The sequence below is a fragment of the Pseudopodoces humilis genome, chromosome 1 (assembly GCF_049639895.1).
Source record: "Pseudopodoces humilis isolate 2021_Gansu_Grassland_sample_001 chromosome 1, ASM4963989v1, whole genome shotgun sequence".
Classification (NCBI taxonomy): domain Eukaryota; kingdom Metazoa; phylum Chordata; class Aves; order Passeriformes; family Paridae; genus Pseudopodoces; species Pseudopodoces humilis.
This window is the reverse complement of record NC_142200.1, coordinates 109,644,409-109,669,257: the sequence shown is the minus strand read 5'-3', so window position 1 is coordinate 109,669,257 and position 24,849 is coordinate 109,644,409. Positions and strand designations below refer to the sequence as shown.

The window sequence follows — 24,849 nt, the reverse complement described above, 5'->3', positions numbered from 1 at the left end:
GGCCCCTGCTGTTGTGATCATGTTCCAACTCAAGGGAGGCAGTCCTGGCAGGCACGCCACCAGATGCAGGAATGACTTTATAGGCAGCACTTGGGGTTCTGAGCACATCAGAGGGTATGTAATTGGTGTGCTCCTACTCAGTGCCCATGCCCTGGGAAGTGCCAAAAATACAAGGCAAGTGCTAAGTTAAAGCACTTCCTCTTCCATGGGCTGGAAGATGTCAACCCACAGAGGCTCATGACAACAGGTAATGACTGACTTGACTCTTTCAATTAAATCAGGGTGAGAAGATGTCAAAGTGGCAATTAGGAGTGAAGTGTTTAAAGAAAAGAGACAATTTGAACAGAATCACCATTTTCATCTCAGCATCATTACATGTCTCTTATTTGGAACAGATGTCTCCTCATTCTGTGCAAAACAGAAAAGGACCTGTGAGGTCTAAAATACTGGCTCACACACAACAATTTTTGGCTTCTGACAGCAAATCCACTGCCTCAGACTGTGCCAAACCAAACCACCTGATAATTCTGGGTCCATCAAGACTGGCTTTGCAGTGCCCAAATCTCAGATGACATAATTTTCTCCTCCTTACACCTGTAAACACTGTTTTATCCCATTGAAGTCAAGCCTGTGCCACGTGCATTGTAGCTGTGTTGTAGCCCCTTAGATTCACAACTGAGTTGATTTTGTTCACAGAGAAAAGACACCATCAGTCATCAAAGTTTGGTAAGCTCTTTAATGGGAAGCTCATGGTGTAATGACACTGCTGGATTTAACACCTTGGTGGTAGATGAGTATCAGAGGAAGGAGAATCAGAAGGCAGGCAGTGCTCCACTGAAGGCTTATACCTTTCAAAGTGCTGAACAAAAGGGCAACTTCTTTTGCTGACTCCTTTCACAGCTTTATAGTCCCAAAGACAGATAGGTCTTCCAGCCAGAAAAATGGTGGAAACCAAACCAAAGACAGCCTTGGCACGGTGTGGCACATGATTTCTGCTTGATGTGTGGAGGGCTGACTAGTCCCTGCATTAGTAAAGGAAAACTTGACAAAAGAATTGCATTGACTGAAATCCAGAGCTGACATTTCTACCACCACCACCACCCCTGAAGATGAAAGCTTCTTTTACATGCAGTGTTACCACAGATCTTAGCCTACATGAGCAACAGCATGTTGGTACAGAAAGGGAATTTCAAAGTTCAATGTATTTTACATGAAACCAGTAAGTTTCACTGTAGTCAGCAATAACTAGTTCAAAGAAGTTTGGGGTTTTTTTCTTGTAGACAAATGAAGGCCCTTTTCATTAATCTGTATTTTTTTTTTATATCCAAGCTCATAGTGACAGTGCAGTGCTACTCAGCTCTGTATTAATTGGGGTTTGCAATAATGTGGGTGTGTCTTTAGGGACTGTCTTTCTTGAAAAAAAAATCACCAATGATAAAAAAAAAATCAAACACAGATCATGTAAAAGACTATTTGGCTCACTGAACAAGTAAACGTGGTTAAGTGAACAGGTTTCCCCTGCCCACCTGCCACAGATATCAGACACCAACAGTGCAAGTAAGTCTCAGAAGTCCAATAAAAACCCAGTGACAGGGTCTGCCCTCTATGGATCAAATTTAAGGACTCTATTTAAATATCTGCATTGGAAGTGATGTGTCCTGAGCCTTCAGCTCCATTGTTACCCTGCAAGGATGACCCCAAGTCCAGCCTGTTACAGGGTCTAGGAGCTGCTGCCCTGAGTCACTCCTGCCTGGCTCTCACACAAAGCTTTCCCAGCTGCAGCTGTCTGCAGAGACAGGCTGCTGGGGAGGAGGGGAGGTCCTGCCAGAATTAAACACATAAAACAAAGCATTTGCCTCTGCTCAGCAATTTACAGAAAAGGGCATCCAGCTAATGCCCCTGAAGGGATCTTTCCCAATTTCCCATGTCCTCTGGCCAGACCAAAACCAGCCAGCACTGAAAAAGAGACCTCCCAGTACCCAAGGCAACCAGACAAGTCTCATTTTCTGGATGCCCAACCTGGAGAGCCTCAATGGGTTATGATTTTCAGAGACTGGATTATCTGGCTAGACAGAACTGCCTGTGAAAAGAAACTAGGTTCTGCACCTAAAATGACTGCTGTCTTCTGCACAACCCCTGTCTGGCATGGACCACCCACAGGTCCTCAAGGGATAAGACATCTCCCATGCCATCTAATCCCCCTGTACAGAAAGGACAGTGTGACTCACACTGTTCTGAACTGCAGATCCACTGATACACCTGCCTACAAGCTGTGAGAGGTAAAGAGTTGTTTCTCTCCTCCTTCCTATGCTTCCCTTCTTCTGAGAGTAAGAACTTCTGAGAAGACTACGCTAAGGAGGGAAGGATGGACACAGGGTAAAGATGCATCCTCACCTCCTGCCACTGCTAAAGCTAATACTGAGTGAAACAGTCATTGACATCAGCTCTGGATCCCAAAGATCAGGAAAGATGCTGAAAGAGGCTGGGAATATGTCCTGAATGGCAGCTTTCCAAAATAATGTCCACAATGGTATTGCAATTGTTTTTACTGTCACAGTCTCATGTCCCACCTTGCAGAGGGGTAAATGGCAGGGTTCTACTCAGCAGAACCTTGCAGCAGACACTCCTCCCTGCTGCCCCCAGCCACCATCTCACACAGCACCTTCCATGGGACACAGTGACAAGATGCAGCAGCAGACATGCATGTCACTGATGCAGGAAAACTAACTATGGCTATTCCCAGAAAAAGTGGCATTCTTACAAGAATGAGACTTTCAAAGGCACAGCACTATGCATGGAGGGAAACTGCCTGGAAAAGAGCCAGAAGCAGGGCAGGAGGTGGAGCTGAAGTCTGGTAAGGGCTCAGGTCATCATGCACACGGTTCACTATGCAGATACTTGGCAGGATGGCTTTGGCTGTCTCAGAAACCTCAGCATCTCCCTCTCTGAAGGGGCTTTGTTCACTCTTGCCCCTGCACTCATAACAGTTCTGAAATCTGCCTTTCCATCTGGCATCCCATGTACTTCTCATTGCCCAAGCAGCACTCTGCTGTTTGCATTCATGCAACTCACATTCAGAAGCACCAGTTCTGCAAGAGGCTCTGCTCTGCTGTATTTATATTTAGTTGGAGCATGAAATGCCTATGAGGAAGGCCAAGGGAAAAGGAAGACCCTTCTGTGTCCTTTCATTACTGGTTTGCTCTGAGGATAGGCAATGACAGTGGTATCTCTGTTCACCCACAGACCTAAAGCACTATATATGCTGCTGGACAAATAATAGTAACAGTCCCTTTTACAAAGGTGGGACTCTCAAAGGACTTATCCCGCTCCTGCTCAATTTTCCAGAGGCCTGCATGCAGAACTGAAAGCCTGCCCTGAATTCTCAGAGACTGAGACCCGCCTAAAGCGCAGGGCAAGGCAATGGCAGAGCTACAAACCCACATATCACCAAATATCCAGGTCTGCAAGCATTTATGCATGTGTTGGCAAATCTTGTGTCTCAGTCTGGCAGCCTAGTCACTGGGTCATGCTACTCCTGATTAATTATTGAATGGCTACTAACTGCAATATGTGGTAGGAGGAAGGGAAAAATAAAATACAAATGAAATACAAAAACATTTTGTAGTACAACCAAACCAGTTCCACACCTCTTGCAACATTTGGCAAGTATGAAAAAGTAACACAGTAATACAGAAATGTATTTGGTCAAAGTAAGGAATCAATATTTTTTGATAAAATACATTCTATATTAGTGCTCATTCACATTTATTACATGTAAATTAAATTTTTTATGTATAAAATTCCAGTTTATTCTCAGTGCTGCCTGGTCATGCTTCAGTTCAGCAGCAGGGTTCAACACATTCGGCTCCTAGCAAAGTGGGAGGAAATGAGAGCACTGAGCTTTCTGCAGGACCAAGCCTCACACAACCCCTCATCCTGCAGGTCCTGTCTGAACAAAATCTCACTGGCTTCAGTGGGAGTTTTGCAAGGGAGAGTGCTGCATAAGGGCTGGCTGTCCAGCACTTGCAATCTGTGTGGAAGTCACTCAAATGGCATATGACATTCCAAAGCAAAAGTGAGTTAGTGAATACAGAAAATAATAATAATAATATATCTACATAATTTACAGCGTTGTTTGCTTGCAACTGTATTAATGCTCAACCGCTCATTAACAATTCAATCAATATGCAGGGAAAGGTAGCAGAGTGCAGTACACATTACAACCTCCTGCATGCAATTACAAGCACTGGATCTTAGTCTTTCCTCATTTCGTTAATTCCTACCTATCCCACTGCCACCAGTGCCCAGTTCTCATTGAGTCTTGTGGAGTCAATCCCTCACAGCATTTAGGCCAGTCCACACCTCTGCCACAGGCCCCTGACACCATGCAAAGCACATTTAGCAGCAGGTCCTCAGCTACTACCCATGTCCACCCTGCACCCTCCCCTCTGCTGTGCCAGCACTCATCTGTGCAGCCACACGCTGAGCCAGATGGTGGGACCAATCCAGCTGGAAGTCTGCCTGTCTGTAAAAGGCAGAGGGTTGTGTCCTGGTCAGGCTGGGCTCACAGCCCAGCTCACCGTGCAAGTGTGTGGGGGGTGCCTGCACCTGCACACTGGTGCCAGCCACCTGCCCCTCAAACAAATGGCCTAGCAAACCTGAACAGTAGGACTTTGTCTCCAGCTTGCACTACTGTGAATTGCTCACTTGCCATTACACTAGAGCAGACAGAGGAAAGTCAGCCCCATAAGATCTACTTCTGTGAGCCATAACCCAAGGGTTGGATGCTATGAAGAAGGAAGGTTCTGTTTAAGGTTATAGCATCTGTCCAAGCTGGAGAAGAAGGAAAAATTTAGGGGCTTAAAGCAGGGATGGAAACCACTGGTCTTATATTTTATTTCAGTAAGCGAAAAGCCTATTGCTGCTGTACAGTGTTATACAGTGAACTGCCACAGTTCTCATGTCACTAGTCCATAGAAAAGGTGCTGCAACTACCATGTCTATGCCTGCATGCTGAAAGAATGTACAAAGTTGCATTAAGCTCTGTTTCTCTTCCTTTTTTTTTTTTTTTTATATTCTTAAACTCTTTTACAGTGTTGCAGACACTTCTGTGCAGACTCAGGTAACAAACACAGTCCCAGTTATGGAAGATCTTTGTCTCTGACAGAAAAAATCATGTGCTATGCATCTCTCAAGCCACCACCATAATTGTACACCATCAAGAAAACTTGCTCTCTTTAGTAACCCTGGAAAAAGAGTCTCTAAAAAATCTATTGAAAAGGAGATATCATTAACAAAGGGGTTTTCAAAATGATGCAAGTTGTTTATAGGAGTTGTCCAAGCATATTCTCTTCACTCACTCTTTGTTTTTATAAAGCTAATTCTGTATAAAAGGGCTTTTAAAGCCTGTGACCTTCGTTTCACAATTTTTAAAAAATTGGAAAAAAAAGGAGGAAATTTAGAAACATCTTTCTTGATTATGGAAAACAGCTGCATTACAACAGAATTACTTTTGCTTCTTATATTTTCAGTACAAAAGGCAAGTAGATAAAGAAACCTTGCATGTTCACAGTCCGGCACTCATCCAAGTTACTTGCAACTATGTAAAACAGGTAAAAAATATGAGGGGTTGTCTTCTTCATACTAAGACCCTCACCAAACCCTTTGGGGAGCAAGTCCCCTGATAAGTAAAACCTCACTAGATTTTATAGCAGCTGAAGCACTATTTCAGCTCCCCTCCAATAAGGTGTAAATGCCCAGACTAGCTCAAAGGCCCAGGAAGAGGTCCAGCATAATTTTAAGAACCAGGTGCTGGTTGATACCCTTATGGCTTCAGTGTTAAGTTGCATTCAAGTTGCACTCAAGGAAGATCTCAGAAACTACAGGCCTGTTGGTCTCACCTCAGTGCCCAGTAAAATAATGGAAAATATTATTCTGGAATGATATATATGTACCTGGCGTACAATGCAGTCACTGGTCACAGCCAGCATGGCTTCATGAAGGGAAAGTCCTGCTTGTCAAAGCTGATTTCCTTTTATGACAAGGTAATTCACCTAACTGATCAAGGGAAGCAAGTTGAAGTAATATATTTGGAGTTCAGTAAAGCTTTTGATACTGTATCAAAAATACCCTTCTGACCAAAATGTCCAGCAGACAGCTGGATAAACATGTCATGAGATGGGTGAGCAACTGGTTGGCTGGGCACAAAGGGTTACAGTGAATGGATGACATCAGACTGGCAATCTGTCACCAGTGGGGTACCACAGGGCTCCATCCTTGACCCTGTGCTCTTCAACATCTCATTAACAACCAGGATGCAGGACTTGAAGGAATATTAACTTCACTGGCAACACTAAATTGGGAGGACCTGTCAACTCTCTGGAGGGCAGAGAGGCCCTGCAGAGAGACCTCGACAAATTAGAGAAATGGGCATCACCAACTGTATGAAGTTTTAACAGGGACAAGTGCTGGATTCTGCACCTGGGACAGGGCAACCCTGGTTGTGTGTAAAGATCAGGGAATGAGAGGCTGGAGAGCAACGCTGTGGAAAGGGACCTGTGAGTCCTGGTTGATGGCAAGTTGAATGTGAGTCAACAGTGCCCTGGCAGTCAGGAGGGACAAGCATCTCCTGGGGCCATCAGGTGCAGCCAGGCAAGGGAAGGGATTGTCCTGCTCTGCTCTGCACTGGGGCAGCCTCACCTCAAGTGCTGGGGGCAGTTTTGGCAGCCACAATGTAAAGAAGATATTTAACTATTAGAGAGTGTCCAGAGGAGGGCAACAAGGATGGTGAAGGATCTGGAAGGGAAGCCTGGTGAGGAGTGGCTGAGGTCACTTGGTCTGTTCAGCCTGGAGGAGACTGAGGGGAGACCTCATTGTGGTCTTCAGCATCCTCAGGAGGGGAACAAGGGCAGCTACAGATCTCTTCACTCTTATTACCGTGCCAGGACCTGAGAGAATGGCCTGAAACTGAGAGGTTTAGGTTGGATATCAGAAGAAGGTTCCATACCCAGACGGTAGTTGGGCACCAGAACAGGCTCCCCAGGGAAGTGGCCACAGCACAAGCCTCACAGAGCTCAAGATGGATTTGAACAATGCTCTCAGGCACACTGTGTGGCCACACTCTGTGGCTCTTGGGGTATCCTGTGCAAGGCCAGGAGTTGGACTCAAGGATCCTGATGGGTCTCTTCCAACTCAGCGTATTCTATGATTCTATGGTTCTAATGCATGATGCCACAAGGTTTGAGTAATAATTTGGCAGTGTATCAAAACCAGCAAAGCTTAAAGTTAGTTGTCATGCAGAAGTGGGATAGGCAATAGCTATTTTTTACTTGAGTTGTAAGAAAGCAGCACTTGCCTTTGGATCACATGGTGTCGGAATATCAGTTGGTTATAATGTGTGCTGCTGGTGCCAGTTACTCCCAGTTATTAATTCAGCACTTGGAAACTCAGGTGTCAGTGAAATGACATCAATATGTCTGACACCTCCTGGATTTCCTGCTTCCCATTATTTTTGTTAAGCCTTCATATGTACTTCTGCAGCACCAACCACTACTAAACTACTGTTTTTCAGGAGAAGTCGCTCCATGTTTGGTACTTTGTCAAAAACCTAGAGCTGTTGAACTAAAAAGAGAAGCGCAGGATGTGTTTGCTCACTGTGCTGGTTTCCTTGGAAAGGTCACTGGTGAGGACTGGGCACTCTTCCCACACACCTCCTACATTCTCGGTACTCTACATTCATGTCAGCAAACACTACTCTCGAACACAAATCGAAGAGACAAGTCAGCGACAAAACTACTTCTAGACTGATAACGGCAGAATGCTACCAAGACAACTCCATAGAAAACCCACTGAAGCAGGAGCAAAATTCAGGTCACTTCTTAGCAAAGCTCATCATGAATTATTATTATTTTTTTGGAACCATTTTTTGTAAAACTTTTATCTTGGCAGCCAGATATCCCCTTGTGATGTGCTAATTCAAACAGGCTAACGTGGGACCACCTGACCCCACCTGGTACCAAAGGCTTCCAAATTTTTTTATAGCTTCTCAGAAAATCACTGCTGACTGACACCCATCTGTTGGTGATCGGCTTCTGGTTCCTCTTCTTCCACATCTGCGTTATATTCTTCAAATGCATCATCATCAACATCTGGAAGCCCAAGTAACTACAAAGAAGAGAAAACACTGTGTAACAGTGAATTACCCATGCGTGCAGCTTTGCTGCAAATCTTCACACAAATCCTACGTGCACTTCTTAAAAACCTCAAACACTGCAATAACAGTACTGAATAATGATCTTGATTCTCTTTCTCTCCCTTCTGGGATAAAGAAAGATTTGAAAATGCATCCTCACACCAAATTAAGTGCTCAGAGACCGGAAGATAAATAAAACCAAAACAAAGCACTTGCAAAAAGCTCTACATTCTTCCCTGAGGTCACATTATGAATTGTTGAGTGTTTAGACTTGGCAGTGGTTTAACTTCAGAAAGAACCATGATAATACTGTAGTAGTTGTCTTGGTTTAAGTTTGTATTCCATCAGCCCTATAAAAGCCAAAGAAGAAAGCATCCTTGAGAAGGACTGGCTAGTGTGGAGTAGGCAAGGAGTCCCTGAAATTCTAAAGAATCCACCATGTCAAGTGCTTCTCTTGAACCCTTCATTCCATCACACCAGACAAAGTTTTGCGTGCTGTGTGAAGCCCTTGCAGTAAAAAATACTGCGTATTCCACTGAAATATTGTCCCTTTAAACTTCTGCAAATTAGATTTGGGCTTCCAAGGAACTGCCAGCCCCTCTTCTTTGGACAATGTTTAGATGCCTCCACCTGATGGATTTGACCACTGCAACATCACCTCTTCAGTACAGGAAAAGGAGCAAACAGCCATGTTTAAACTTCTCCCCTCTCCCCCAAAAGGTTGCCAAGCCAACAGAAGTCAGGACGACAGATAAACCAAGTAACAGTCAAAATAATGCATCTGTTGTGGAAATCTCAGATTCCTACACTAACAGCTATTAATAGCCACAAAGCAAAATCACAGGCAGGCATTACTGAGAATATAATGTATTTAGCTTGCCAGGGCTGGAAGAGCAGCACAGATGCATGTAACACCCTCTTTGGAGAGTGATGCAGCTGTTAGCTCTTGAAAGAGGCAAAGCCCAGAAAAACTGTGAGGAGAGTGACACTCTTTAGGTGAGAGCATGGAAATGAGAAGGCTGCAATGAGGCAGATTTTCAGGGACCTAAACTAATTCAGTCTGTGATCGACATTCAAAATTATTCAGTGGACATAAATACAAGGCATAGAATTAGCTTCTGAGTGCAATGAAGCTTGTATTCCTCCCTGTCACTGGGAGAAAATCAGATTTTTAGTTACAGGATTGCTTTGGCAGGGAAACAGAAGGAGAATTTGCTGACTAAATCCCCTCCTTTGCATTTTAAAAATACTTATGGAGAGACCCCAAATGGAAAACGTTCTTGTTTTCCAAGCAGAATAAAGTAATTGTCCCTATGCATACATATTTTTCAAATCAAATGCCTAACTGAACATGAACTGCTCAGTTCATTTTCAAGATGCGGGGGTTTTATTTCATGTTGAAGCTAAAATTAAAATACTCAGTTTTCCAAAGGCAAAATCAAGGACTCTTTCTAGACTTTCTTATAAAACAGTATTATTTTTGCTAAACTAATCTGGTATATTCAAATTAAATGTGAGTGTTGTACTCCTGTTTGTATCACCTGGCAGAAAGAGTTTTGACTGCATTTTTTTATGACCACTTCTGGTCATAATTCCTCTTTGATTTGCAAGGAAATGAGTCACATGAATCTTCATTTTATGGGATACTGTATTGCAAAATTAGCATGGAAAACACAACATGCACCACAATAACTGCAAAGACATACACAATCCCAAAGGATGGGGCGTACATCCTGCTTTTCACACATCCCCTCTCTTCACCGTCAGGAAATCCAGCTCCTTTTTCCCTGGAGCAGCGTAAATCAGAGTGATACTGTAGACTTTAGTGGTTTTACAGAGGAAGAATGGAGGTGAGACGGGATGGGATGGGATGGGATGGGATGGGATGGGATGGGATGGAAAATGGGATGGAAAATGGGATGGAAAATGGGATGGAAAATGGGATGGAATGGAATGGGATGGAATGGAATGGGATGTAATGGAATGGGATGGAATGGAATGGGATGGAATGGAATGGAATGGAATGGAATGGAATGGAATGGAATGGAATGGAATGGAATGGAATGGAATGGAATGGAATGGAATGGGAGACTCCTCCAAAGAGAGATGCAGTTTTATTCTCTTGCAGATACTTTATGACCCTCCAAGCCACCAAGGACCTTGACCATGCAGGTCTTGCTTTTAGGTGTCACATCCTGTTGCTTCCCAGAGGACTATGGTGATCCCTCACTGCTGTTAACCCCTTACTGCTCTCTGGACTGCAGTAACAAATTAGCCCACACCTTCAATACAAGGAGGGACAATCAGGGTCCAAAATGCAGAGAGCTCTACAAACATTGGGACAAAACAGAAGGAGGGTGTACAAAAGGTAAGAACAAAGTAAGATGATGAAGATGGCCTGGGCTGATCCTAGATTGACTCCCACCTTGTCTTCTTTCCTACACACTAGTTTCTGCTTCTAGTCCACAGCTGCTTCATATATTAAAGTATCAGCTATGCAGCAGACTTCAAAGGACTTAACTGGAGAGGAAAACAAGGAGAAAATATATAAACCAGAAAACTGTTGTAGAAAGAGAGAACTGATCCATCAGCAGAAAAGCCAAGGGGAACAAAACTGCCAGGCAAGGATGTATGGCTAGGAGGAGGTCAGGGGCATGGTAAGAAGGGAAGGAGGGAGGATAACAATCAGCAGCATTGCCTGAACTACAGCTATTTATTTCTGCTGGCTAAACTACCCATCTGGAGGTAAATGAGAGGTCACTGGGACATGCATGAATACAGTGAATATGGAATAAATGGCTTGTACACTGCAGACTCCCCACTTCAGAGGTAGGCTTTCTTCCTTTGAAGATCAGTGTAGGACCCCTGGAATTTGCTGCTGATTTCTATGACTTAAGCCTTGGTTTCCTGCAAACTTTGTCAGTTGGTGTGAAGTCCCTCAGGCATTTCTTACATTTGTCTTTCTTAAACCTTTCAAAGTGCCCTGATTTAACAAATAACCTTGCAGTTACTAATGCATGGAAGCAGAGTGACACCGTCTCCTACTAAAAGCTGGCACACAAGCACACTGAAAAATAAACCAAGTACAAGACTGAGCTCTAGTAGTCCATGTGATGCTACACTAGAGATAACACAGTTCTGTTGAATCCCTATGGGAAGGACTATGTCTCCAGGCATATGCTTATGCTTAAAAGCACCAGCATGGGCACCTCCTAGCACCAGAGAATGGCACCTCTTACACCAGAGACACCAAGGCAACAGGAGGAGACAGGATGCTCTGAGGCAAGTAACAGTATTTGAGCCCAGTGCTGTTGGTTGATATCATGTATCTTCGTGGTGTCTGGCACTTCTGGATGCTCCCTGAAGAAGTGGATAATAAGGCAAATCACAAAGTTCTGTGGAAACCAACCCAGGAAGGCAGCAATGGGTAGAGACAACATGCCCCTTGTCTCTAAAAACAGAGATGAAACGATACAACCCTAACCCTCACCACCCCCAGTAAAGAAACACCTTGACCTTGTCTACAGCAGGACTTAGAAGTGTGGTTTAGTTGTTGCAGACAAACCAACACTTTTAAAAAGCCTCATCTAATTAAATATCCTGCTTGGCACTGTGCTTAGGCCTATAAAACATTAGGGAGAGATGCCTGAGAGCAGTGAGGGACAGTGAGCAGACCTAGACCACCCTCATTGCCTTCTGTGCCCAAGGAAGACTGATGAGCAGAGGGAATTCTCTGTCTCTCACTGAGATGGATGCCAACCACTGGGCATTCATGTTCTCACTGTCTCCAGAACAGGGCCCAGCAGCATGAGAAGCCAGTCCCTTCCCACTCCACAGCCCCAGGGCAAGCTCACAGAGACATGTCTGGGCTGTTATCATGAACATGCAGAGCAGGACTGAGCTGAGTTACTGATAAAAGTTGTTTTTGGAGCCCTCAGTTATGGGAAGGCAGATGCTCATGCTGTGCACAAGGGCATGGAAAGCTGCAGATGCACTGCCACTGTTTTCTTCTAAATGTTTCCCTTCAAAGGACCCAAACAAAGAATTTCAGAACTGTCTAATCACGAATGTCTGCTGGGAATACCAAAATGGAGAAGACTTTCAGAAGGTGCTTAGCAAGCACTGGTAAAAACCTGGTGCCCAATGTCCCAGACTGAGAGCTAGGGCCACCAGATACTTCAGAGAAGCCCAGTTGGACCTTCAGTTGCAGTTTTTTCCTAAACTGCCATTTTTTAACCTGGAGTTTGCCAGACTGGTCTCTATCAGATTATTTGCTATGACAGAGGAGAAGAAATGCCCTGCAAGTAACTGTTGCCTTGAAGCTGACAGCAAGGTGGCCTCATAAGTAAAATGGGTCCAGCAGAGAAAGAACAGGAGACAGTATGAAGTGATGCCAAGGAAATAATTCCCCAATACTGAAGAAAAGTAGTTTTGTTCTGGCAAAGGCCTGAGGGTGCAAAATAACTGTTTCCATACATCTAATGTAAAATCATTCAATTTTTTAAATCTTTCCTCCCATGTATGTGCTATTTTTTAATAGTTACTATGAGGGAAAAATGTCAGTACATTCCTTAATTAGACTTGTCTACAAACAGCCATACCTCAAATGATAATCCCAGTTTTGTTATGCTGATGCAAATCTCTCAATACTGGGTCAAAGGAGAATCTGAGAAACTTAGTGTCTGTGGTACAAGTACAACAATGAGAAAATTAAGAGGTACTTGATTATAGTCTGCAAGATGTCTCTGGCAATTGAGGACACCATGTTTGAGCAAACAAAAGCAAAATGAAATTTAACAGCTAGGAAGCAGAACTAGAAAAATGCAGATTATAAACAAAAGGGTTATTCAGTGCATGGTAACTAGCCATAGGAATAATAAGAGTCCAGCAGTGTTGTATCCTTTAAGTCACCTGAAGACTAGATCAAGAGTGGGTGTCTTTGGAAAAGACTCATTCTAGTTCAACCTCAATTTGTATGGTCATCTGTGGGAATCATGAGGTGAAATGGGACATACTAATGAAGAGCTCAGGCTACATGAGCATAATGGTTCCCCTTGCTTTGAACCTTTTTGCTGTGAAGAGTAGCTCAACTTGGTTTGACGTGGTTGACTTCAATTGGTTTGAAGTCAATTTCTCAGCAACTTAAAATATGCTGGAATAAATGTGGTTTAAACGAAATGAGTAATCTGCACCTATTTAATTAAGTCTTTCTGAAGTTCTCCTTAGTTAAACCAATGGAAGCTTCTCATCAAAGGCACAGCTTCCTTGAGCAGGAGAAGACAGCTATGAGGATCCTAGAGCCCTATATTGTTCTGGGAAACATACTTGTATTTTTTGCATGTTTTCACAATTACAAGCAGCTGTAGTGACAGATCAGATTTCCAGTCCTTTCTAAGAAAAGTGTGCATCTGTTCTATTTATTTCTAGCCTCTCAAAGGATTCTTTAAAATTATGCTCTTTTATGTCAACCAGCTGTGGTGCTCTGTGCAAGGGTGTAACACAGGGAAGGCCAGTGTTTTCATATCAGTGCTCCAGGCCCTCCCTTTCACACTAAATACTTGGGATACATTTCCAGTCTTCTCAATTAGTCAGCCAGAAAAAGACAGGAGGGAAAAGGTCTACATTCTCAGTTGAGTATAAAAACATCCATTGGTGAACTTTCTCATGGACATCATGGGAGGATGGCTCTGGCTACAAACCTTTGCCCTGCTTTGCACCAAGCCCTTAGCCAGCCCCAAACATTCAAAAGGAGAGGCTGTGTAAAGGGAGCATTTGGTAAAAATGAAGGACAACAGTCAGCCTAAGATACCTCACCCTGATGAAATCCAGGCACTTTGGCCCAAATCTTGGTGTTAAACAAGGAGAGAGAAAGCTGAGTAGCAGCAAAACAGAAAAATACAGGCCCCCTCCCCACAAAACCCAGCTTCTCTTCTAACTTCTTCTCAAGAAGACCAAACCAGTATGTGCAAACACCAAGTGCCAACCATCCTAATATCTGCATCACTTGGGGGGAAAAAAACCAACCACAAAATAAAATAAACCACCCTAAGGAGAGACCATACTTCCTGTTCCCAGAGGTTTACTCTTGCTGTTCATGTCCTTGCAAAACTCCCCAATTCCAGTGCCAGGAAACAACTCTGCCACAGAGTCCTATGGCGCTGACTCGTATCCCGTTCCTCGGAGTCAGCACTGCATCAGCAGGACATAAGCCCCTGCCCGCTGCTACTGGCTGACACACCAGTTGGCCTCCCACCCTGCATGGGAATCTCATCCTCTCAAACACAGAGATGGAAATAAAAAGGCAGTTGACTTCCAGGAAACAATTTCCTACTATCCAATGCCAGCTCATGTACCCAGGCAGCTAACTGAAGATGTAAATCTCTGGAGAAGAAAAAACAGCTTGCTCTATCCAGTGCTGTCCTATTAAAAGTCACAGGTAATGTGTCAATGTTTAGAAGGAAAAAAACACACTTACGGGCCTGAAGGATTTGAAGACTTTTTCCAATATTTCATGGAGTGTCTTTTTCCCACAGGAGGAAATGTAGTCCTGTGCAAGCTGCAGAAAAGGCAAGCAGTCCTCACTTTCGCTCCACACGTGCTGAAAGCCAACAGCAACACAAGAAAGGAAAGGCATTAACAGGAATTCACGCCAACCCTTCCATGTGATTTTATAAGGTGACATGTTGTAAACATCTGCCAAAGTACACCCAGCCTCCTGCAGTTCAGACCCGCCCTGGGGACAGGCATTGCAGGCTCTTTCAGAAGTCATGTTTCTGAGGAGGAACCTGGATTTTATTAACATGATGCATCAGAAAACAGGGAAATTGATCCAGAAGCGGAAATGCCTCATGGCTGCACCATGAAGGGTACACGCACTTGGCGCACACACGTTTTACCTATAAAGGTGCTTTTGTTTGACATCAGCCCTGCTCAGACCTGGAACTCATGTCGGGTTTTCTCTTTTTCTGCATCATCTGCTGCAGTGAAGCCCTCAGGAAGAGCTAAAGCATCTCTTTGTCTTCCTGGCGTTAGTGCAAATATGATGCGACCCTGGAGGTGGAACTTGATGTGTAATTCTCTCAACGATGCAGAAGAAAAGATGCAAAATCTGCCTGCAGGCTAGACACAGAGCCAAGGAGAGATGTTTGGGCACTCACAGCATCCTGACACTTCGAGCCTCCCACCCTGTTTTTAGATTTACTTCTCCTGGAACCCAATCTTCTCTTCCCAGGCAGGCACATTCCAACCCATTTGAGATCCTTCTGAATTACTCCTGCTCTGGAAATGCTGGTTTCCCAGACTTACACTGTGAAGCCTCTCTCAAATCTGATGTTTATTCTGCTGCTAGGACGTTGTTCAAAACAGAGCTGGCAAGCGATGGAGGGAGCACCCAGGCAACAATGCTTCCTGTGGCCAAGGGCACAAGCTAATGCATCATTTTAAACACCTCTTTCAAGACTTGTTGCATGGGACTGTGTTAGGCAGCCTGCCACACAGAGAAGTGCAATACTGCCTAACTGGTTTGAGACTTGCACCTCTTTTTTAACACAGCAGCTCTTTTCCCCAAAGTACCTTTTTACTTGCTATAAACATCAGGTTATGCTTAAACAAGGGAAGAGGACAATCTCTCCAAAGCTTGACTAACATTCAGGGAAAAACTCAAAACGACAGATGTTTCAATTCCTAGCATGAGGCTCGCATGTTGCCTTCCTCTTCAGCGGCGAGTACCTGCCAGGGATACAGTTTTGCACTTAATGAAAGAAAACAGTACTTAACATAACCTAAACTGCATCTTTAAGATAAAACCTGTAACTGCTTTGCTATGAACTTCACTTGACCTACATTTTCTTTACTGCTTGTTGCACTTTACAAACATAAACATAGTGCAATGTTGTTATGAAAAGAGCCCTGCATTACTGAGTAGGTTCTGCTCTTTCCATACAACCAGTCACAGCTTAACCATTCTGGCAATAAAAATAAGTTCTTTACAGTCTTGCCAACTCTCAAATGCACATACCACAAGTCTCCTGATACTTCATGCCATCTTAAGAGTCATGGGCCTTGTAATCCTATAAATATACAACTAAATCTCAGCTTCTGTTTTTAACAACAACAACAAAAAAAAAAAAGCAGGAAAGAAGTCTGCCCTTTGTCATTTCTATGGCCTAAAAAGGCAGAACATACACAAAGTGAACTCATGTTCACTCATATCAAATGAACACTTCCAAATCACATTTTAAAAACAGCCTTTGGAGAAGGTTTTGGAGGCCTGGCCCATGATTTCTTCATACTTGGGGTTAGCAATAACTGTTTAGTTACTGCTGAACTTCAGAGCTGAATGTTGCAGCTTGGCAATTCCTGGCTGGTGCTAAACCTGTTGCAATTGTTTATATATATAAAACAATTATGACTGCTGAGATCCTCATTCTTGTTTAAATTGTGGTTTCTTTTGACTACCATAGCTATACACAGGAGGTTCCACATAAATGAAAATCAGGCCTTGCCCTTTAATATATCATAGCTGGTTCGTTCCCCAGGGAAAGTTAACCCTGTGTTGTCCTATCATGTTTTTACAGTCTCTTTTCAAGCTGCACCACATTTTAGAGACCAGCATGAATTCATCAGCAGTAGGCAGAGTAAGATGATCTAGCATAAGGGGAAAACCTAAGAGAAAAATCTGATCACTGAGCTTTTGAGGAGATTTTTTTGCATAGCATCATACGACAATTAGGAAGTAACAGTTCCAGAAATCTCCCCATCTCCAAAGGATTTAAAATACTGACTGTAGCAACAAACACACTACAAAAAGTTTCATGTGCCATTAGTGCACACATCTTATTCGGAAATGGGCTGATTTAATCTTTTCCCTCAAAAACCTCAACCATAATAAAGACCAGGGTTGAAATGCCTGTAGGTTCAGCTGCATCTACAGCTCTCTGTGGTGGTTCAGTGCTGCACTCAGGCAGTGCAGGAATGGTCTCACAGCACTGATTCACCCATCTCCAGAGGAACCTGGAAAAGGAATTTCAGCCTTTCAAAATAAAAACAAGCGTAATTTCAGGATTCAGCTCCTGCTTAGAAAGTTCAGTAAGGCTGCATATATGGAGATGCTTTTCCTGGAAAACCTGATGCCTGAGGATCTCTCTGCAGTGGGAGAAAGTGGCTGCTGGCAAACTGGTGGACCACAGTGCTTGGCTGTGGCTGTGCAATTAAAAAAATATTAACCTCATCATCAGAGTATGTGTTTTCCGAGCTTGCCAAGTTTTGCTCACAGTCGCTTTGTGTCACACAGCCACTAATTTCCACCTCAGCTGACCTAAGGTCATGCCTGAATTATTTAGTTCAGCATCTACACAGCATCAGCACATAGCTGAGGAAATCAATAGGGCTGCATCTGGAGGGGTTTGCTTTCCCTCACACCTTTAGATGACTCAGTATAGGTGGATGATAGAATCACTTGCTGGCCCACCTTCTTCTAAGCAGCCCACTTGTTGTGCATGACAGCAAAACTTTTTATTTATGGGGATAATTTGACTTGCATAAAATATTCAGACTTGCTGACTCTGTTCTGAAATATTTTCAGGAAATCTTGCAGCAAGATGGCATCATATTTTTATTTATTTTATCAGTTACTATGAATACCAGGAATAACATGGTGACTAAACAAATGACAGACTGTAAGGAATAGCATCACAACCCTCACCGTCCTTGATTACAGCTACACTAGTCCAATTAATTTCTCAAGAACCTCAGGAGCATCAGGAGCTGAATAATACATTGTTCAGCTATCTAAAATGCTGATTCAGAGTTTCAGTGTCCAGGTGGTACTGAAAACGCCAATAAGCATCTACATGGGTGTCCTGCATCCCTAGCATGTTAAAAGCCTAACCTAAATATATCTTTTAGGAAATGAAAAGTATCAGATTGTTGTGATCTGTGATGTTAGACAAAATTCAGTGGTTTTCTCCCCCAGATTGCATCTTGGCAACCTTTCCATGTTTTTTTCCTCTCCTCTTTCCTTTTAAGTTCATCATGCTCATCATTTCCTCCTTACAAGTGGGTTATCATGGAATTCTCTGGCACCTCCTACATAGCTTTTTAAGTCGCATCATTATGAAATGAAGACGTAAAGAAAGAACAAGAATACCAGACACCAGATGCTTATTAAATGTGAGGCTCCTTTATAACAGGCACAGGGTGCAAGAAGGCTGTAAAAAGTGTGTCACTGTGAATTCTGTTTATACTTACTCACTCTCACACTCCACACTGTGTTAAAGGAGCCATGCAACAAGGCTTAAAGTGCAAATGATAATTAGTCCCTTGGCTTGTATTAAGTCTCCTTAAAATAAACTTTAGCCTGTTATTGCACATAGAAAGCAAAGTTATATTCTGGAACATTAAAAAAAAAAGGAAAGAGACTGCAAAAAAAACAAGATAATCAAGCTGGGAGCAGAAATTAAATCCCACAGTGCACTAGGAGAAGGAAACAGGATGCTGGAGAATCTAATCATTAGTGGGTCTTAATCAAATTAAAGAAACACCATCTCTTTAAATAAAAAGACTTAAGAATGACACCTATCTGCCTGTCTTAAAAGTATTATCATTACAAGAAGTGACTCAACTAATAAGGCTAGAAAAGACAGAAGAAAACACCACTTCTAGTTTTCCACTGCTTATGTTCCAGATTTGACAGGAGCTAGCCCTTTGCTCTGTTTTACTAGTGGTGACTCTGAGCAGGGAGCTCTTCTCACACCACCCCTGGAATGAAAATATTTTCAAAATAAAGGGAAAATGTGACTTCAAATGCAAAAAAAGGGGAAAAAAAAAAAAAAAGCGCCAGCATTGGAATAGGGTCTGAAGCTGCTTAAGATTTTTTTTTGAAGTTGACTAGACTTTGTATGAAAGAGTTCACTCAATTATTGAGCAGTGTATAAAGAAACAATACACGTCTGAGGAAAATAAATGGACTTTCTTTGCAATTTCCAATATTGTTAGTGTCCAACCACAGTTTTAGCCTAGTGCTGCACTGGATTCATACATATTCCTGTTTAGGAGTGCTGCAGGCATGACCCTTTCTGGGCACAGGCATCTCCAGAGAGGAACGAGCACCAGGGTCTGGCAGGTTCAGAGGTGCTGGGAAGACGGACATGCAGAGCTATTCCCATAGAGGACTGAGAGAATCCACACCCTGAGATGCCCCTGAAGAGATACATCTGAATGTCTCATGAATCTCTGGGCAAATGTGTAACTAAACTCCAGATAACTTCTTTCATAATTCAGCATCACCATCTACTTGACACAGTAAACAAATAAATGTCCTGCTCGCTGGGATCTGTGGTCCTGGAGAAGTCACTCCACTGCTCTTTGTTTCCATAGACCCATCTGTCAAATGGGCTCACTCTGCACTTACCTGTTGGAAAGGGAATTAGGGAACATTTTGTCAAGCAAGAGGAGGGATGAAACTTGTTCCGTGAAAGGAAGAACCTACGACATTCCTACCATAATGGTGCTAGGAGCTGTTCTGTTAAAATAAGCAAACCAAAATCCTTTCATTGAAGTTAACTGGCACTAGGCAGCTGACAAACCCCGTGGCCAGGTGCCGCTTTTCCACGACTCTTCCTGCACTTCTGCCCGCCACCGGGAGGGTCTGGCCGAGGGGAAAAGCACCCCCTGATCCTTCCCAAAGCCAGGTGGTTGTGGTGCCGGAGCGTTTCCCGCACAAACTCGGCGCTGAACTCCGCGATGGGCGGCGGGGCGGGGGCGCCCGGCCGGCACCTGCACGGATCCCGCGGCGGGCCCGGGGGAGCGGCGGGGGGGGGGCGCGGCCCTCCTGTCATCCTGACTCCATTTTATTCCTGCCCATTCTCCATTTCCCGTGACAGCCCTGCCAGTCCTCCCGTCCCCGCGCCGTGCCCCAGCCCCGGCATCCCGGGAGGATGGAGGGGCCGCGGGGAGAGAAGCAGCTGCTACCCCCGCGGGGCGCGGGGCAGGCGGGGGGGCCCGCACCGCTCCTCCCCGCCCGCCCGGAGCCCGCAGCCACCCCGGGCCGGGTGATGGGGAAGAGGGGGGTGGGGTGCCCCTGCCCGCAGCCCTGCCCGCGGGGCCGCCCCCCACCGGCAGCGGACTCCATTTTGCAGCTCGTGGGAGGATCCCCCCGGCCCCCGGCCCCACCCCCCTCCATCACCGCATCCCTCCCTCCGGGGCACGGCCGCGTCCTCCGCCCCCCCGGCGCTCCCCCTCGGGTGCTCCCGCCGGGCTCCGGGGATCCGCACGGACGGGGCGTCCCGGAGAGGCGCGAGGGCCCCCCGCGCGCCCACGCACGGGCGCGGGGGGTGCCCCGCACGCCCGCGACCCCCGATCCCTTCACGGGGCACTCACGAAATTGTCGCCGCAGGCGGCCTCGGGGCACAGCACGTAGAAGGAGACGCCGGGCTCGGCGTAGAAGTCCATGCGCCGCTCCGTCTCCTCGGCGGCGATGAGCTGGAAGGGCGTGCGGGCGCACCATCGCTCCGCCGCCTCCGCCAGCGCCTCGAAGGCCATCGCCGACCCCGCCGCCGCCGCCGCCGCCGCCGCCTCCCGCCCGCGTCCCCCGCGCCTCGCGCCGCCCCGCGCCCGCCCCGCGCGCCGCCCCTCCCGCCCCCCGCGCCGCGCCTCGCGACCCGCGCGCGGCGCCCGGCACCGGCCCCGCTGGAATTCGCCGCAGACAATTGACTCGACGCCTTCTGGCAACTTGGGGGAGAGGGGGAAAAAAAGAAAAGAAAAAAAGGAAAGCCCCACGCATGAAGGCGCTGTCGGCGAGACCGTGCCTCGCCTCGCCGCTTCCCATCCCTCTTTCCCAGAACTGGGCCGGAATGTCGGCAGCACCCATTGTGCTGAGCACACGGGTACCCCCTGCGCCGGGTTCCGTGGGAGCCACCCCGATGTGGGCTGTTGGGCTGTCCAAATACAGACGGAATCATCCCGTGGCATCAAAAAGCTTTACGGAGGTTCCCCCTGACCCAGTGTCCCGTTACCGTGGATCTGTGGGGCTTGCAGTGAGGTTCACGCTACTCTTCCAAGCTCATCCCAAGTGATTATCTATATGTCCAGCCAAGGCATAGGAGATATAAGAGCTGATCTGCATTTATAAAGGGATTTAGATTTTAACTGGTGTGCACTGTGCTTCAAAAGAAAACAAATCCTTACAGGCCTGGGTGGGTTTTCAGTGGGAAGCCCAGGGATTCATAGAGGTGAACAGGAAGCACAGAACCCGTACATGGCAGTGGGCAGAAAAATTTGCAAGGACAAAGAGAACACTGACCTCTGAAACAGCCCAGCAACTGTTTCTGGTCTCCTGAGTGGGGTTCCACTGCATTCCCAGGGCTGGTACCAAAAGCCCAGCTGACTGGGTCAGTGTCACACATCAAACACTCCTGTCCTATGTGTAAATCATTCCAGCACTGCGAAGTAATGGTGAGGTCACCAGAGGTCTTTTCTGACCTTAATGACCCTGAGGTTGGCTCGGTTACAGCACGGTGGCAATAACGATTCTGTGATGCTAAGCTGCAGAGAAAATGTGACTGAGCATGGCAGCACCAGCAAAGCTGCGGCAAAGATACATTCCCACTGCCTCCGGCTGACCTGGGGCACCCTCCCTGCTGTGCTCAGCCCCACGGTCCCTGTCTCCTACCACTGGCTTGTCACAGATGTGGGTGTGGGTGCAGCAGAACTCGATGGTGATGGTACCACAGAGAAAATCCTCCACTGGTGTTGCAGCTGAGCACTGAGGTATCAGGAAACGCCAACAAGAATGCTTGTACAACTGTAACTCAGCTCCTTTATGCATGGTGGGATGTGAGTGCTTGCTGGTTTTCCCACCAAAGGATTTTTCATTTATTCTGCACAGGTATTTTGGATAATGTCCTTATTCATGGGGTGCTCTTGGAGTGGCAAGTGCTGAATACTCTTCATTACACTTGGAGCTGTGCTCTGAATGTTCAAAACATGGTAAAAATTACCAGTGTTACAAAACTCCTGGTCTAGGTGCCTCAAATCTCAGAATCTGGGTATGCTCTTGTGGGTACTTATCCTGGTCCTGGCACATATCTCTTTTCCAAGGCAAAATGAGGCAACATCAGTCTCCTACCTACTGCATAAGTCTGGGGAGGTAAGTGCAGTAATACCTGCAAAACACTCGCTGTGTGGGATACCTGTGGAAGGCCTGCAGCTCTGCAGACTACCTGGGGCTGGAGCAGTGAGCCCTGAAAAGGTGGAAAGGAAGTCCTAAACCTCTTGCCACTTCCTAAAGAAGCCAGGGGTCCTGCAGAAAACCAAATGTTTCCGCAGGCTGTCAGGGTTCCAGGTGTTGGCAGAGCTGTGGGTGCCATGCAGGACTTTTCAACTTTAATATTCTTTCATCGTTGGGTATTTGGTGTTTTCCTTTCCAAATGCATTTAAGTAGTTAGCATAAAAATAGGACATGGAATAATCTTTTCTCCTAATATGTGACATTTATAGCTTGCCTGCAACCACTTAGGCAGGTATCTCCCCTGCCACAGGGCTCAGCTACCAAGGTCAATCCCAATCCCACTGTCCCTTTGTGCTTCCCGGAGATCTGGCTTTGTTTTGTATTCTCTCCAAAGACCATGCTTTGGGTATTGGGCAATGGCTATTTGGGTACTGGGCATTGGGTGAGGACATGGTGGTGGGAGTGAAGCCTTGGCCTTTCCTGTTGCTGCTGGGACCATTGGGCTTGGGACCTCCCAAGGTGGGCAGCCAGGCAGCCGTGTCCTCCTCTCCAGCAGTGCCCTGGCCCACAGCAGCAAGGGGAGGTCAAGGCTGAGTTGCAAATAGGCACAATTTCAAATAAATAGGGTCTCAGTGTTAACTGAGTGCATTATGTGCATTTTCAAAGCCCCACATGAACATCTTTTCAGTCCTTAGAACATCACTTTGAAGTATGTGGTGTTTGTTATCTCCCTTCTGTGGAGTAGGGAAGCTGACAGGTTTCAAATGAGACTTTAAATATCTTATTGCAGCATGCACTGCAAAATCCTGTGTCACATTTGAGGGTGCAGCCATTCAAACCAGACAGATGTGATTATTTGTTTATTTACATGTGATGAGTCTCTTTGCTCTAACACCTGTACCCCAAAAGCAGGTTATAAAAACAGTCTGGTAAAGGGTAGTGATTTTGGCAATGCAGAAGTGCTGTTTGCAGAGCAAGCCAGGCTCAGTGGCCCTGACCATTGTGCTGATGCTGGGGGCTGAGGGATGGACACACGGATGCGAGGCAGGTGTGATGCTCATGACACCCTTATGCCTCTCTGCAGGTCAAAATCAGAAGCACCAATTGCTACTTTGATGAGATGAGGAGATGGCCAACAGTACAATGCCTGAGCTTTTCTGGAATAGTGTATACTGAAATCACACACATGGTTTTTCTTCCTACTAGTTTCAAATACTCATGATCATCCACGGCCCACAAAAGGGAGGCAAGTACCTTCTAGGGAGATAAGGGGGAGTGGGGCGGGTCAGGGAGCTGTCTGTTGTGGCAAAGATGGTTTACAGAAGAAAAACCAGAGGGAAAGTAGTTTCCCCCTATCCTGAGGGGATCCACTTCTGTTTCCATCTCCTTCTGGAACACAGCAGCTCTGATGCTTTCCCCTGCCCTGATCCAAGCCATAGATAGGGCAGGGAAACATTGCTAGTTCGTTTCAGAGGCTTGTCAGTAGCCAGTAGCTATGACCAGCCAGAAAAGTCATTTCACTTTGAAGAGCATATGGAGAGCATTAAGAAGGGAGAGCACGTGCATTGCCATAGCCAAGCTAGTTGGAGCAAAAATAAAAATATCAGCATTTTACAGGTTTCAGCTGGTTTTTGCAGGTTCTACACAGAACAGGTTTCTACCTCCACAGAAATTAAAGTGTCAGGTGAGAGTGTCAACATGAGAGCTGAGTGGATAAACCAAATTTCTGCCATTTGCATGGACTTGCATTGCCTCTTGATTGGAGGAAGTGTGGAAGGGAAGGTTTTCAAAGTACCTGGCTGCCAGGAGTTACCTTTACAAAAGCCCTTGCCTCTGCAATGGCTGGTGATGAGTGTGGTCTAGAAGGCTAAGGAAGGGCAGAGTACCTTGCTAGGTGTTTACTATTTCTCTGCTCCCTCTGGACACAATGACACTGGGAAAAAACATGTAGGGAAGGCAAAGCAGGAAGCTGCGGAAGGTGGAATAGCAGAAGGGTTTCTGAAATGTGTCAGACTAACACAACTTGCCTGCAGCTGTGGTGTCTCTCTGAAACACTGAGCCACTGTTCTCCTCTACCGTGGGTTAGAAATCTGACAAATTCCGCTCATGGACTGGCCACCTTCGAGATTTTTTTTTTCTCCTTTTTTTCTGATGAAGTGCCCTCATTGGTCTGCTTTTGGTGAACTGCCAAGCAATTCGCATTAATTCGCCTGACCAGCTGTAAGAACCCGACTGCCCTTCTGCAGCCCTCATTACCCACCCTCCCTGCTGATCCAAATACAGAAAGGTCAGGAGGGTGAGCTCCAGTAAATTATAAGAGATACACCCTTAGCTGCTGTGCTGTGTCAGCTTGTTCTCTTGCATGTCTACGCTGTATCCGCAGTTTGGTCTCCTAAGGAAGGACTAGTTCCCTTCGTCCAGCAAACAAAAG

At 45.7% G+C, this 24,849-nt stretch overlaps 1 protein-coding gene across 3 annotated transcripts; it reads right to left on the bottom strand.

The window, feature by feature from the left end:
* Positions 1 to 771: 771 nt before the first annotated feature.
* On the bottom strand, positions 772 to 20,739 carry MTURN (maturin, neural progenitor differentiation regulator homolog). Of its 3 annotated transcripts, none has more exons than XM_014248684.2 (4): positions 20,570 to 20,739; positions 14,667 to 14,789; positions 8,009 to 8,163; positions 772 to 3,868 (listed from the first exon to the last, which is right to left on the bottom strand). In XM_014248684.2, exons 1-3 carry the CDS (start codon positions 20,729 to 20,731, stop codon positions 8,053 to 8,055), a joined length of 396 nt encoding a protein of 131 aa, XP_014104159.1. In that variant the 5' UTR covers positions 20,732 to 20,739; the 3' UTR covers positions 772 to 3,868; positions 8,009 to 8,052. The 3 variants fall into 3 exon arrangements, with proteins under 3 accessions (XP_014104159.1, XP_014104160.1, XP_005519050.1); XM_014248685.2 differs by having other exon boundaries at positions 772 to 1,022; XM_005518993.3 differs by having other exon boundaries at positions 772 to 8,163.
* Positions 20,740 to 24,849: the final 4,110 nt, after the last annotated feature.